Source organism: Mus caroli, chromosome 2, assembly GCF_900094665.2.
Source record: "Mus caroli chromosome 2, CAROLI_EIJ_v1.1, whole genome shotgun sequence".
Classification (NCBI taxonomy): Eukaryota; Metazoa; Chordata; class Mammalia; order Rodentia; family Muridae; genus Mus; species Mus caroli.
Genome location: NC_034571.1, coordinates 21,289,755 through 21,304,202, shown reverse-complemented (window position 1 = coordinate 21,304,202; position 14,448 = coordinate 21,289,755). Strand labels below are relative to the sequence as shown.

The 14,448-nt window shown below is 54.6% G+C and overlaps 2 protein-coding genes across 2 annotated transcripts; both read right to left on the bottom strand.

Moving 5' to 3' along the window:
• Positions 1 to 222: 222 nt before the first annotated feature.
• Positions 223 to 6,602, bottom strand: Npdc1 (neural proliferation, differentiation and control 1). Its single transcript, XM_021155406.1, has 9 exons — positions 6,287 to 6,602; positions 3,339 to 3,485; positions 1,972 to 2,112; positions 1,694 to 1,867; positions 1,528 to 1,594; positions 1,361 to 1,448; positions 1,033 to 1,112; positions 718 to 814; positions 223 to 619 (listed from the first exon to the last, which is right to left on the bottom strand). Exons 1-9 carry the CDS (start codon positions 6,396 to 6,398, stop codon positions 527 to 529), a joined length of 999 nt encoding a protein of 332 aa, XP_021011065.1. The 5' UTR covers positions 6,399 to 6,602; the 3' UTR covers positions 223 to 526.
• Positions 6,603 to 8,318: 1,716 nt separating this feature from the next.
• On the bottom strand, positions 8,319 to 13,775 carry Entpd2 (ectonucleoside triphosphate diphosphohydrolase 2). Its single transcript, XM_021154064.1, has 9 exons — positions 13,559 to 13,775; positions 12,112 to 12,229; positions 11,474 to 11,624; positions 11,174 to 11,333; positions 10,865 to 11,092; positions 10,084 to 10,338; positions 9,882 to 10,001; positions 8,935 to 9,069; positions 8,319 to 8,863 (listed from the first exon to the last, which is right to left on the bottom strand). Exons 1-9 carry the CDS (start codon positions 13,673 to 13,675, stop codon positions 8,660 to 8,662), a joined length of 1,488 nt encoding a protein of 495 aa, XP_021009723.1. The 5' UTR covers positions 13,676 to 13,775; the 3' UTR covers positions 8,319 to 8,659.
• Positions 13,776 to 14,448: the final 673 nt, after the last annotated feature.

Below are 14,448 nucleotides of genomic sequence, written 5' to 3'. Positions count from 1 at the left end.
GCAGAAGAGTGGGTAGGTAGTAAGAGTGCGTTCCCACTGTAGATGATGAGGTTGTCCTGTGTTTGATTTTCCTCCAGCCTTCAAGCCCCTTTCGGAGGTACCACCTCTCTCTGGAATTGCAAGAGAAGGTCCCAGTCCCTCACTGAATGTCTATCCACCAAGGCTTCCCAGGGAGGTGGGTGACTGTGGGCTGATCACACCATCAGTGAACCCAGAAGCCACTCACAGGTTTGAAAAAAACTTTAATTGGCTTTTGTCTCCAGAACTCTCTACCCATGCCTGGGCTCTAGGGTTCCTGGACTTGGATCTCCAGTTTGAGGGTTCATACCAGACAGAGAATGTGCAAGCAGATGCTAGATCTCCCACATAAGGCGGAGAATCTCCCTGGCAAGGGAGCCCAGGGGTGGCGCCTCCCTCCTGCCAAAAGCATGCGGGGGGTCACAATGCTGCTCTTTTCCATGGGGAACACCAGGACTCGCTCGTCCCCACTGGTGGGCTGTGGGCTGCAGGCATGTGGGCCTAGGAGTCACTGCAGCGGCGGCAAGGAATGGGGACCAGGCACTGGTGCTGACAGCGTGGAATGGTCAAACAGTGGGTTGCGCACCTCCATCTCCCCTGTCTGTGAAGATACTGGGTCAAGCTCCTGGTAGCAAGGCCTGAGACAAGATGAGAGGAAACCCCAGCAGAAACCCCCCTCCACACCCTTGGGGCACTCACTGGCGCCAGGCCTGGGCACTCATACACAGTGAAGTCGCCATCTTCATTCTCCTCATCGGAGGAAGCTGACTCCAGTTCCTTTGGAGGTTCCTTATGCCTGGTGGGAGCAAAATAGCTGGGTCCTCTGTGCCTCTCCAAGGAACAGGGGCCCAGAGGCAGGTGCTCAATGTATTGTTGCCCTGGGTAGGGGCCATAGGCTGGGGTGCGGGGGCAGAGAGTAAGAGGTTTCGAGCAGGTAGGGAAGGATGACCAGGTGAGGTGTGGGTGGGGCACAGGTGCAGGAGAAAAGTGGCCACTTCAGACCAGGACGCTCACCGTTCTAGGCACAGCATCTGCTGTCTCTGGTGCTGATAATGGTACATCTCAGCACTGTGTGCCAGCCGCTGATCCCCAGGCTGTGGAAGAGGCAAAATCTTAAGCACATGTTGGGGTGCACAGAATAAAAGCGTGCCTGTGCCTGCTGGGCGGTGGTGGCGCACGCCTTTAATCCCAGCACTCGGGAGGCAGAGGCAGGAGGATTTCTGAGTTCGAGGCCAGCCTGGTCTACAAAGTGAGTTCCAGGACAGCCAAGACTATACAGAGAAACCCTGTCTCAAACAAACAAACAAACAAAAATCGTGCCTGTGGATGCAGAGCTACGCACCGAGACTCGTGGTGTTGAAGGTGAAGTGGGCCCCTTAGCTGTGGCAGCATAGTCAGCCTTCTGAGTCAGGCGGATCTCTCGCTGAAGCCTGAAGTAGTTTGAGGTTGAGAGTGTTGTTATGGACCTGAAGGTCAGATCTTACCCACCAACTGGAGTCTGAAGCTCACCTACACCAGCAGAGGGCTGCCACAGCCAGGGCAGCTGAGCTTGCCAAGCAGAAAGCCAGGATCAGCACTGTGGGAGAAAGGGGCAATATGGAGGAGCCTGAGAGTCCCCCATCTACCTCCCCTAGGGCCATCACATGTCTATACTTTGTTGCCAACCTGGACCTACCAAGGGTGAGGCCATTCCCATGCCTTCCCTGGGGCTCCAGCGGGGACATCTGCACAGGTCCAGAGGATGCCCGGGAACTCAAGGAAGTATGGGGTATAGGTGAAGAGGTTCCATGAGTAGAGGGGAGCCCGGGCTCCAGTCGTTGACCCCACTGTGAGAATCCCAGGGTAGCTGCTAAAGTCAGGCATATACATGTAGTCAGCAGGACTTGGCCTTTGGTTGAAGAAACAGGATCGGGATAGTGTGCATGGGGTTGGGGTGGGGGTGGGACTCCTTACCAGGCTCCAGGAGCTTCTGCGAAGCCTCAAGCAAGGGCTGTGTGGTCAGCCTTGAGTGCCCCGCCTCCTTCTCCTTCAGCGCCAGTTCCTGGGCCAGAGAATCGATCTCCTCTTCCAGTCTGGGCTGGGGCAGGCCCTCCCCTGAGGAGTGTGATGGGCCAACATATACAGAGGCACCCAACCCTTGACAATACCCTGCAGCAAGCAGCCTCCGGAGATGGAGGGTCCCATCCAAAGTTTCACTATCTTGGTTTCCATGGTGACAACTGAGGAAGCTTCTTTGACTCAGAGGTGGGGGAGGGTAGGGAAGAGGAGAAAAGTGGAGAGGAAGGCTAGGGTGTGTGCAGAGACCCACAAGAAGATAAAGGAATGGAAACCTCATCCTAACTAGTGTGCAGAGAGGGGTGGTCAGAGTGCTGGGAGTCAATACCCATCCTACCTCTCCCACCCCCAGGCACCTGCTCTGCCTAAGAGAAAGAAGACAGGAAGCCCTGAAGGGATAGAGGAATGTCAAAGCACACCTGAACATGTAGGCTCCTCCCAGGCCTTCAGAAAAGAAGTTGCCTGCAGCGGTGGGCTGGGGGTAGGGTGGACCCTGACTGGTTCTCCCTTAATACCCCACAGTCCAGAGAGAAGCTCCCAAGCTCAGCGCACTGTGGCATGGTGCATGCCCTTTAATCCCAGTATTTGGGAGGCAAAGACAGATGGATCTCTGTGGGTTCCAAGGTCAGCCTGGTCTACAGAGTGAGTTCCAGGATACCTAGGGCTACACAGAGAAACCCTGCCTTGAAAAACCAAAGCCCAAAATAAAAAGCTCCCACACAGGACTCAATCTTCAGCTTTCTTCCCAGGAAGCATGGCTGGCCGCATCCCCAGCACCTCGCAGGTAAAGCCCTCATCACTCCTGAAGAGGCATCTGGATACACTGAAGGACAGTGGCCACCACCATGGGGATGGCACCTCCCAACATGCTGAGTGGGGAGTGAGGGGACAGGATAAGTGATCAAGAGAGAAGAGCAGGTTGCCTAGAGGGTGCAAGAGTAGACAGCTGGAAGGGCTTTGGGAGATCTGTCATGGTCCAAGCCTAAGAGTCTGACCTCTCGGCCTCCTCCTGGGGTCATCCCTTACCCTGGAGGACCCAGCAGCCATAGGTCTCAGCCTAGTCCAACACTGCCTCAGCAACATCTTGAAAGGATGGAGGGGCTTGTCACTCTGGTCTTGGATTTGAGCATTCCATGATGCTCAGAGGTATGGGTGGCCACTATCACAGAGCTTTAGGATCCTTAGGTATGGACCATAGGGCAGGGGAGGGAGGGAGGAAACACATGCCACGCATCCATTTCCCCTAACTCTATACTCTGCCATACCAGAAGATAGGTGTTTTCTTGGCACACAGAACCCTCGCTGGTCTTCCTGGAAGGACTGAAGGCATGGTCCACAGGCATGTGCCCCTGGTGGGCATTTTGCCCGCCTCTTCAGTGCACAATCCAGGCTTCCAGGACAGGTGGTAGCATCTGAGTAAGAAGCAGAGGCAGGGCCCATCATAATCCATTTGGCCGACCTCCTACTGCAGCAGCTCTGCTTAGAACCCTTCCTCCACAGAGCTGGCCAGGTTGAGCTCTAATCATTCCCTGGTTTCCTATTGCCACGTCTCAGAGTCAGGAAGCATCAGTCCCAAATCTTACGGGAACTATCCTGCCCCACCCACTCCCCACAGTCTTGCTCCCAGGCCTAAGCCTTATGCTTAAAGGATAAACCGACCCTAAATGTCCAGTCAGCTCTCCAAGGCTCGGTTTTGACCTTTGTGTGGCCCAGAGCGAGCCAGGACCTTTCATTCAGATCGCCAACTGAGCTCTGTTCTCTCTTTGGTTCTGGAGGAGCAAAGGATGCTGCATAGACATTTCTCCTAAACATTGGTGCTCCTCTCTAGACCCCCAGCACATAATCCTATAACCTTCGAGTTAGTCTGGTAGTCCACAGAACAAATGCTCAGTCTAGAAGACAGTGGCTGTCTCTGCATAGCCTTTGTCTTCATGGCACTGGGGTTTGGGAGACCTAAGATGCCACTGGCTTAGATACAATGAGGGCATTGAAAGGCCTGGGCTGATCGGTATTGGGGATGCCAGTCTAGGTCATAGTTCTGAGTCACATTTTTGTCGCTTGGGCCCCAGAGCACAATGTTCTCTTGCCAAACAGTCCTATCCTGATGCAGCTACATAGAGCAGTGAGCTTTATGCCTCAGTTTCTCCTATGGGGTATACACTTTCAGTTGCTTCAGAGGTAAGGAATAATCCCAGCCTGGAACTTTGGTCTCTGTCTTGGGAAGCCAGCAGGGCCAAGGAAATACCCAGCGGGACCATCAACTGCCTGTGTCTCTGGCCAACCAGTTCCTTCCACTGCACGCTGCAGGCAATGCTGTGGGCCCCATGGGATGTGTTAACCATATCCTTCTACAGACTTTGGCTTAGTTTCCTTTGTTTTTGTTTTTGTTTTGGGGGGGTTTCATTTTTTGTTTTATGGTTTTTGGTTTTCCAAGATAGGGTTTCTCTGTGTAGCCCTGGCTGTTCTGGAACTAACTTTATAGACCAGGCTGGCCTCGAACTCAGAAATCCGCCTGCCTCTGCCTCCCAAGTGCAGGGATTAAAGGCGTGTGCCACCAATCATTACTTTCCTTTGTAATCTGACACTCTATATCTCCTGCAAAGAAGTTCCAGAAGCTCTGGTGGCACACTGAATCCCGGGCTAGGCACCTTCTGTCCACCATAGACTGTCAGCAGCCTCCAGGAACAGCAATCTGAGCTTGGGACTTGAGAGAGTTAAACAGCATTGTGCTAGGAGGCTTACACGGGCTCCACCCACCAGCTGGGCTCCAGGGAGGCAGACAGTCCCTGCCCCTGGTGCTAACAACCTAGTCAGACCTATACTAGAGGTGTAGCACAATGCTGGCTTTGAGCTGTAGGGCCTCCCTAGCCCACCTATTGTTTTATCTTAGATAGAAAGTCCCTCTCCAGCCTGGGTCTCAGAACCAATGGCAGCTGCAAAGTAACTGCTTTTCTAACCATGCTAGGCTACCGGCCCTCCCTGGGCACTAAGTGTGATAAGGGGACACTTAGTATGGGGCCATGCCAAGTCTCTGCATTCAGCTACAGAGGCCAGTGGGCAGAGGCCAGCACATGCCCAGGGCTTCAGTACTGTGCCTTAGTCCCATCCATGAGGGGTGTCCACCAGGGAGGCAGGCTATTTAGCATCTCTGGTAAGGCCCAGTCTGGAACTCCACCCTCTTCAAGAATCTCTTCCAGTCATGCCAACCTTCAGTCCAGTTCTTGGGTTGCTTGCCCAGCTCTTAAGGTCCCACATCCAGACCGATCTTATTAGAGTCCACATACCAGTCACCTCTCCATGCCCTCAGCTTCCTCATCTGTAAGCTGGGCTCAAAGCAGCTCCCACACATAGTTCCAGAAGAACTCAGTGAACATATGGGCAACCTCTCCCACTTCACTCCCCTCGGGGAGATACAATTTGGATCCTGTGGCTTCAGGACCCATCTGTCAAGAATGCTCTCCCAGAGCCAGGCAGTAGTGGCGAATGCCTTTAATCCCAGCACTTGGGAGGCAGAGGCAGACATTGAGGCCAGCCTGGTCTACAGAGTGAGTTCAGGACAGCCAGGCTACACAGAGAAACCATCTCGAAAAAAAAGAAAATGTTCTCCCAGTCAGGGAGTCACACTCTTCTAACAGTCACTACACAGACCTCAGACAGTGGTGCATGCCCTCCAGGGCAGGGGATGGGGCAGCTTGACCCCACTAAGTTGGAACAAGACCCTAGGCCTGGAACCCTTAAGACTTTCCATGAGAACCCCTCTACACACACACACACACACACACACACACACACACACACGACAGGGCTGACAGGCAAGGCCCACAGACACCAGGAACAACCCTGCCAACGGGAAGCCCCAGAGATACAGAAACAAAGACACAGGATCCCCCTGATGGGCCACCAGAAACCAGATGGCTGCAGACCCAAAGACACACACCAGACTGATTCAGGGACCCAGAGACAAAGACCCAAAGCGCATGAAATCTACATTCACCTCCAAGGACCCGAGAGAAGATTCATCTAGCATGGCCTTCAACGGGCCTGACCTGTTTACCCAATCCATGCCCAGCGGACCGGGCCTGCCTGGCCTGTGGGCCTGGGTAAGGCCGGGGCGGTGGCAGGGAAAACCAGGGCGGCGCCGGGGGCAGGATTCTCCGCCCCGCAATCCCAGCCCCGGAGCGCCCAACAGCCTGCGCCCAGAGCGCTCGCTCACCCGGGCGGCGGGCGGTGGCACCATTCAGGGCCGCTCCTAGGATGAGGCCGGAGAGCAGCAGCCGCAGCAGCCGCAGGTGCCGCGGGGAAGGCGGAGGGACGGGCGTCGCCATGCTTCAGCGCCGCCACCCGGGCAGCATGGCACCCCACGGCCCCGGGCTCGGTACCCACTCCGGGAACTGCGACTAGAGAAGCCGGGAAGCGAGAGGGGCGGAGGAGGAAGAGGAAAAGAGGAGGCGGTGGCGCTGACGTTGCGGCAATGGATCCGGGATGGGATGGAGGCGCGGCGGCCAGAGAAAAGTGTCGGGAGTGCGCCTGCGCGCTCCACCTGCGGGGGCGGGACATCTCCTCTTGTCTGAGCCCCCTCCCTCTGCATCCTGTTGGGGGGTCCCCTTTTGTCAGGCGTCTGAGGTCTGAGTGCTTCAGGCCCTCTAGCCTCTACAGCAGGATGCCTCCTCATTCATTACCCAAGAATCTGACTTGGAATTGACTAACGGTGGACGTCCCCAGGATGCACGCCTTCTTCTTAGTAGTCCGACTGCCAACCCCTCACCACTCACCCTGTTAGAATGGAGGATCTTAGACTAGGGGAACACCAGGGACAAATCCTGGCTATGTAGACTAGGCTGACTGTTACAGGTTTGCAAAATGTATCCCACAAAGGATAAAGAGGTGTATAGAGAGAGATATACAGGTGTACTCAGAGACGTACCCGGGCTTTCTAAAGCCACGAAGAAAAGCACACAAGAGGCTCACAAGATCAAGTCAGACTCGCCCCCGAATGGTACCACCAGGGGGCGAGAGTAACTTGACGTTGTTGACAGTTGTCTGGGAGCTGTCCAAGGTGGTCATGATCCCAGGTAATGGCTTTCAGCTCCCTTGAGTCACACAACATGGAACATACATGGTGCCTAGTGATCACCATTCATGTGCAGTCCCCTGTGAGCACACTCCACCCCCGCCAGAGACCTCCCCCTGGTTGAGTCATGAAGGCAATATTGAAGCTCAGTGTGGTGGTTCGTGCCTTTAATCTCATCTCTCAAGATGCTGAGACCAGCCTGATCTACATATCGAGTTCCAGGACAGTCATGAATATATAATGAGACCCTGTCTTAAGAATGAAAACCAGGCCTGGACGATGGTGGTGCACCCGGAGGCAGAAGCAAGCAGATCTCTGTAAATTCAAGGCCAGCCAGGTCTACAGAGTAAGTTCCAGGACAGCCAAGGTTACACAGAGACCCTGTCACATGCAAAAAAAAAACCCACAAAAACCACACACAGAGAAAAGAACAAGGTTCACAAACTTAAAGAGGAGACTGTCAGTGCAGGTTTATACATTTATCAAATGATTCTCTCTCTCTCTCTCTCTCTCTCTCTCTCTCTCTCTCTCTGTGTGTGTGTGTGTGTGTGTGTGTGCGTGCGCGCGCATGCGCTCACTGGCGGCTACCATCCCAACCCAGCCCTCAAGAGGCATGAACTGAACAGAAATAGTCTGAGCTAATTTTCCATAAAAGAAGCAAGGGAGAAGTCCACACTTTTTTTTTTTTTTCCCCAAGACAGGGTTCCTCTGTATAGCACTGGCTGTCCTGGAACTCACTTTGTAGACCAGGCTGGCCTCGAACTCAGAAATCTGCCTGCCTCTGCCTCCGGAGTGATGGGATTAAAGGGATGCGCCACTACGCCGGCGGGGCTACACTTTTCCACCTACAGAAACTTAGGCTGTGGGATGCAGGTGCCTCTGATCTTTAGGTCTACTGATACTTCAAGTGTAAGTTGGGGGGGAAAAAAAACTTGGAGTGCAGCCTCAATTCCTATGGATGTCATCAAGGGTTCTCTGAGTCAGAGAAAACTCAGATTCAGGGACAACCCCAGACCAGTGTAGGTAGGAGTGCCTCCATTACCTCGGGTCTGGTACAGAAAGGGAGGAAGCAAGAAAAGTGCTGACTTGGGACCAGGTTTTATCCGGATAGCCAACACAGCTGGCAGGAGGAACGAGCAACAAAGGATGCCCCACCCTATGGACACTTCACTGCTCTAGGAAAAAATCTTTTATTACAATTGTTTTTACAAGTAGGCATGGAGCTGACTCCTAGCCTGTAGACTCTGGTGCTTGCCTTTCTAAAGGCCCAGACAGAAAGTACCCAGGGTCCCGAAGATCAGAACAGAGGCTCCACTCGGAATGGACCTCACCCTGAGTCGCAGGCTAAGAGACCTGACATCCCAGGAAGAGAGCGGAGGATTAATTGAGAACACTCAGGGCTGCCCACGTAGACTTTCTGTGAGTGTAGATAAGGACCGTCCAGGCTGCTTCAGGGTCAGAGATGCCCTCGGGAAGAGAGATAGCAGGGAGCTGGGAGAAGCTCCCAGCGCACCCCTAGAGGGCGCCTGGGGACTTGGCAGAGCGCACCTGGCGCAAGAGCAGGACCAACGCCGCCAAGATCAGGACTGTGAAGAGCAGCAGGAGAGCAACCCAGGAGCTGAAGTGGGTGCCCTTACGTAGTCCTGGGAGGTCAGCGGGAATCAGGTTGGTCAAATTCAGCATATAGCCCAGCGCCCAGCCGACAGCGGTGTCTGCCGCCTAAGAGAGGGCGTGGCATCAGCCTCAAAGAGACCGCACGCGGAATCCTCCTGACCCCGCCATTTACCCACCTTCTTTTCGAAGACCACTCTGCTGAAAGAGCGCTCATCGAAGCGATAACCACGGCTCAATAGCTGATGTATGAACATGGCTACAGCGCAGTAGTCAGGCAGGCGGGTCTGCTGTCCGGGTACTCGGGCCTGAAGCTAAGAACACCACGAGAAGCTACGGGCCCCCAAGGTCCAGCATCCCCCTCCCCCTACAGCTCAGGCCAAGAAAGGCATGCACAGGAAATACACAGAAAGACCTAGTTCAAAACGCCCTTCCCAGGCAGACACTCCTCTGGGATAAACCTCGTGACTGCTGGAAGGCCTTGTGTTCTCCCCTCCCAACAGCTGGATGAGGAGGACAGCAAGGGTGGCCACCAGAAAAATAGAGGATAGCAGCATTCTTGCATCATAATTAAAGGAACAGGCGTCCAGGTTTAAGTGTTGCTCTCTGACCAACTGGCCCCACTTTTTTGAGACCTTCCTGGGTGCCTAAGATTAGAGGAACTTATTTCTCTAGGAGACATGGTGGCCACCTCACACTCCAGCTATCAGGGCCTCTCTATTCTTTCTGGAACTACTGTTCAGCCCGTGTCCAGGCCCAGTTTTCAATTTCTCCAGGCATACCCCAATCCCTGCTGAGTCTCTCTGTGTCTTCCTCTCCCACAAGTGGGACACTCGTTCCCACGCTTTGTCCTAGACACCTGCCTTTCTGTCCCTTTCTACTTTGAGGTCCTGTTGTCACAGAGGCGTTGCAATTCCTGTTCTACGTGTTCCATACCTTGATTTGTAGGATCAAACTCTGAGGAGACCACTGAAAATTTAGCTTACTCAGCCCCAAGCTCCCCACTTAAGCCCGGCTACTTCTTGAGGTAGTCAGCAATCTGAAATGACTGAGTCTCTCTATGGTGAGATAAATTGAAGGGGAAAGTGTCCTACCCAGATGTGGAGAATATGGGGACAGGCCTCACCTCAGCCCAGGTCTGGTTGCAGGTGGTCTCTGTGGCATCCTCCAGCTGCTTCAGGGTTCCCACAGGCAGCCCCATCACTGTCTTCAGGAAGTCTACAGTATAGTAGAAAGCAGAAAAGGCCTGTGGGAGAAAAGGGTGTGCAGTCACCGTGTCACCACATGCTTAGGGTCTCCCGTCCCCACATCCATCCACCCGGACTCACTATGAAGTTCCCAGCCACGGGAGGCTGGAAGACCCCATTGAAGGAGCATTGGGAAAAGGGACAGGAGGAGATGTTGAAGAGCCCAGAGACGAGGTCACGACAGAGGGCAGCGTTGCTGGTCCCTGACAGGCTGACAGTGGCACTGCTGTTGAAGGTCTGGGGACGCTGACCCATAGTGCATGGAGACTGGTAGACTTCCCGGAGCAGCACTTGGGTGGAGTAGCCCTTTGGCCAGCAGGGGTGGAAGCGATGGATCTGGGGAGTTAGTGAGAGTACAGATAGAATTCCCCACTCGAGCCATTGCCTTCCACCCCACCGCAGAGAGGCAGCATGATGAACTGTTCATAAGTCCAACTTGGGCAGCATCATTTTTGTGTTTGTGAACAACCATGGCAACCGTTACCTGATGGACAAACAGCAAACCTTTTGGCCAGGTATTCAAGGTTCTGAGATAACTCCCTGGCTCTCCTAATTCTCACCCCCCCCCCATTCCTAGCTCTTTATACCACCAAGTTCCTCTCTGCCTGTCTTCAAGCTGAGGCACACCTAGCTGAAGAAGCTAGATGTTGTTTGAGGCTAAAGGCAGACATCATCATGGAGACAGAAACCCACTGTGGGCCTCACTGCTATGTGTATAGCCATGGGGAAAGGAGGCCTCTCTTAAGGTTCCTGAGCTCAGTATGAGTTGCTTTTTGGCCCTGCCCTGTTGCCTTTTGTCCCTTCTCCCTCCCTTCCTCCAGAAGGCACCAGTATGGTGTTGTGGTTGAGTTTGTAGACACACCTGGAGGGCACTGGCCAGAAGCCTCTGGAGAACCTGGTCCCGGCCATAGCAGAGGAAGCTATGGGTATAGACACGGTAATGCTGGCCATAGAGCCGCAAATGGACCTCATTATCTGGATCTTCAGATGGACTGGTTGTCTCAAAGGTGATCTGTGTTGAGGCACCCCCAAGGTCCATGGCCCCCAGTGTTCCCTTCCTTGGCCGTATCCACCGGCCTACCCAGCCATACTGTGGAGAACAGAGGTTGGATTAAGACTGTGAGCTAGCAAGGCTGGCAGGACCCCAGGTTCTTTGGGCTGCAGGGCCCACCTTGATGAAGTTCTCCAGCAGGTAGTTGGCAGTCACCCAGCCAAACACCCCTTCATCCTGTCCCGAGAGGATGCGGGCACCACGGAAGTCAAAGGGGTACCGTGTGAGCGTCTGTGTCACTGCCTCCAGCACCTTGGCTGTGGCCTCTGGGCTGGTGAGGCTGTGGAATGGGGGGAGGGGGACTCTGATGGAGCTCATCCCAGGTGCCCTCTGCCAGGCTTGCCCTCCTGAGAGCTTGCTCTGGGAGGAGAGTTCTACTCTGCTGAAGAGCTGTGCAGGCCCCTGGGTATAAGTACTCACTTGAGTAGGCGCATGCCTGCTGTAGCTCCCAGGTAGAGTGGAGTGCTGGCATATCTGTCTTTGGGCACATCCCGAAGTGCCTGTTCAAGACATTCAACCAGACTCTGGCCTGCCCTAGAAGGGTCATTTGCGTAGCTTGAGATGCCACCACCTAGAGGGAACAAAGAGTTGGTCCCAGGCTTGGTGGACAGTTTCCAGCATACACTATTGAAGCTATTTAGACACACCTTCCCAAATTGGACACAAAGGGTCCAGGTGCCACCCAGAGTCTCTGATGCTGCCGCCTCCTAGTAGCTGTGAGCACAGGTGCCAGTAGAAAGACTTGGGCATTGTCAGCCTAGCCTAGCATCCACAGAACCTACAAGGATACACCCTTAGGTCTTCAGAGGCCCACCTGCCTCATCTATAGTGTAGAGACCTGTTTTGGGTCATTAAACCCCAAGGCTTCCACCTGCTCCCTAGGGCTTCAGTTTTAGAACATAAAGTACCCACAGCCCCTCCCAGGTCACTCCAGAGAAGCCAGATTCTCCTTTTGAATTCCTGGCTTGAAATGAGCCCCACCTAGCAACAAGCAGAGGGGGAATAACCATTTGGGCCTGCAAAGCTAAGACTGAACAGGAAGCCAAGACCATGCTCACCTCGAACATCGCAAGAGCTGTGCTGGCCCACGATACCTGTGTCATTTTCCTTGTCTGCTGGCCACTTGTAGACAAACATGGATGTGTGTGAAGAGCCAGCATCCAGAACGATGCCATACTGTGGATGGATGTGGTAGGTTAGCCTGAGGGGTGTAGGGCTCCTCTCACACTCCAGCCCTCCATTCCCAACAGATATGTATCACATTACACACTGAAGCTCAGGGTCAGCCCAGAGCATTCACAGCTTGAATGGAAGGGCACTGACTAGGTGACTTCCTGTGGTGATACCCCTCCCCCAGCTGCCTGAGGATGGCACTGACAGGCACCAGAAAGTAGACATCTTGGCACCTGAGGGGCGGGCTGTGCCAGGGGCAGAGGGTCCCATCTGGAACTTTGCTCTATTTAGGAGAGGCAAACATAAAGGCTTCTCTTCTTTCCTTCCCCGCTCTCCAGTGTCTGCTGGGACCTTAGCCTAACCATAGGATGTGAAAGTAAGGCCCACTGGGAAAGAAGACTGAGGCTGAATGGAGAAGGTCTCCAATCCATGCCCCTGCCTGGGCCTAAAAGCCAGGAACAGGGAGAGGCTGGTTTTGCAGAGCAGAGAAGGGCATCAGATGGGCCTTCTTTGCAGCTCCAAGGGGCTGGGCTCCAGCTCAGGGAGCCTGGCTGGACACCAACCTGGGGCATATGCCAGTTCTAGCCTGGGAAAGGGCTGCTGCAGTCCTCCTGCACAGCAGAGAACTCCTCCAGAGCCAGGCAGATACAAGGATTCAACTCCCACACCCCACAGCCCATCCCACATGGCTACAGAGCTCTTCCCCTTCCCTTCTAGGTCCCTGGGGCTAAGATGTCTAGTTCCCACGCAAACTCAGCAAAAGACCAACAAACGGTTAAAGGCTTCAGCCTGTGGCCTAAGGCGGCTGAGGATTGGTGATGTAGACCCCTTTAGAACCAGCTAGCTTCCTTTGCCCTCTTTCAAGTGTCACTGGTCAGACCTTAGTCTGAGAGGGGTTGGAGGTACCCAGTGTGTGCTGTCCCTTATCTGGAGCTTTGTCTAGAACCAATGCCCTTCTCTAACGGCGTGCTCGAAATGCTGCCTGGAAATGGCACTGGACTTGGGGCGGGGATTCTTGCCACAGCCCGGGTAGATGGCATGAAGGGAGCAGGAAGAAAGCTCCTCTGCGGCTCTTGCAGCTCCATCGCGAAGCCGAAAGAAGGGAATTCCCATGAACTTTGCCTCCAGTGCCTTGGAGCTCCGGAAGCGTCGCTGTCACCCCGCGGAATCACCCTTCAGTAAAACGAAGTGCGGAATCTAGGACCGGGCCGGAGGCACAGTCCCGCGCTGGTGTGAGAGCGCAGGGCGTTCTGGCGCGCGCCTACAGTCCCAGACAGACACCCCCTAACCCCGAGGCCAGCTGCTTCCCAGCGCCGCAGTGAGCGCGAGCACCTTGAGGGCGGGCGGCTCCCGGACGTCTTGGGTAGGGACGCACAGTAGCAGGAGGCCGGCGAGGCCCACAGCAGCCAGTAGCAGGGGCGGCACCAGTGACACCAACTTTCCAGCCATGGAAGCACGCGGGAGAACACAGCGGGGACCCCGGACAGCAGGCAGCGGGGAGGCCCGGTGGCCCGGGCCCCAGAGTTAGGCTCCGGGGCGGGGCTGTAACCGGCCCCGCCCACGTTAAGGCCCTCCCACCGAGGGACCTGCCCAAAGTCCGCCCTGCCTCTTTGGAAGACTCAGGTGAGTGAAGCGGTGTAGGTGACTCAGCCACACCACCCCTCCTTCCGCAGGTTCTTGGCTTGGTTGCCCCACAGCTATCAGTCACGTTCTTCCTTCCTGTCCACCCAGCATAGGGAATGCCCAGCTCTGTCCTGGAAAAGGATACCCGGTGTTGGGGTTTGGCTGGTTGTCTTGCTGTGCCCTCGGAGCCAAATTTGTTTCTGGCCAGGGAAGGGCAAGCCAGACAGACCCCTTTGTCGATATAATTAAGTTTCAACTACTGGATCGAGGCTCAGAAGGGCACAGGGGTTCAGCATCTGCTTGTGGAGCCAGCACAGGCTGCTGTGACGACTTCTCGAACTAATGATCACCGAGTGTCTCCTCACTGAAAAGGGCAAGGATGACCTGCCATCATATAACACAAACAGAAAATTGAAGGCAGATGAGGCTCTCTGTCTCTCGGGGCCTTGACCACCCCTGCTGCCCTCTTTGCCTAGGAGACAGACACAGAGACCTAAATTGAGGAGGTTACAGGGGAACAGGGGGACAAGTTACATAGGTCTCATCCTACAGAAAAAGTGTTCCAAAGCAAGCTTGCATCTTGGTCAACAAGAAGTTCC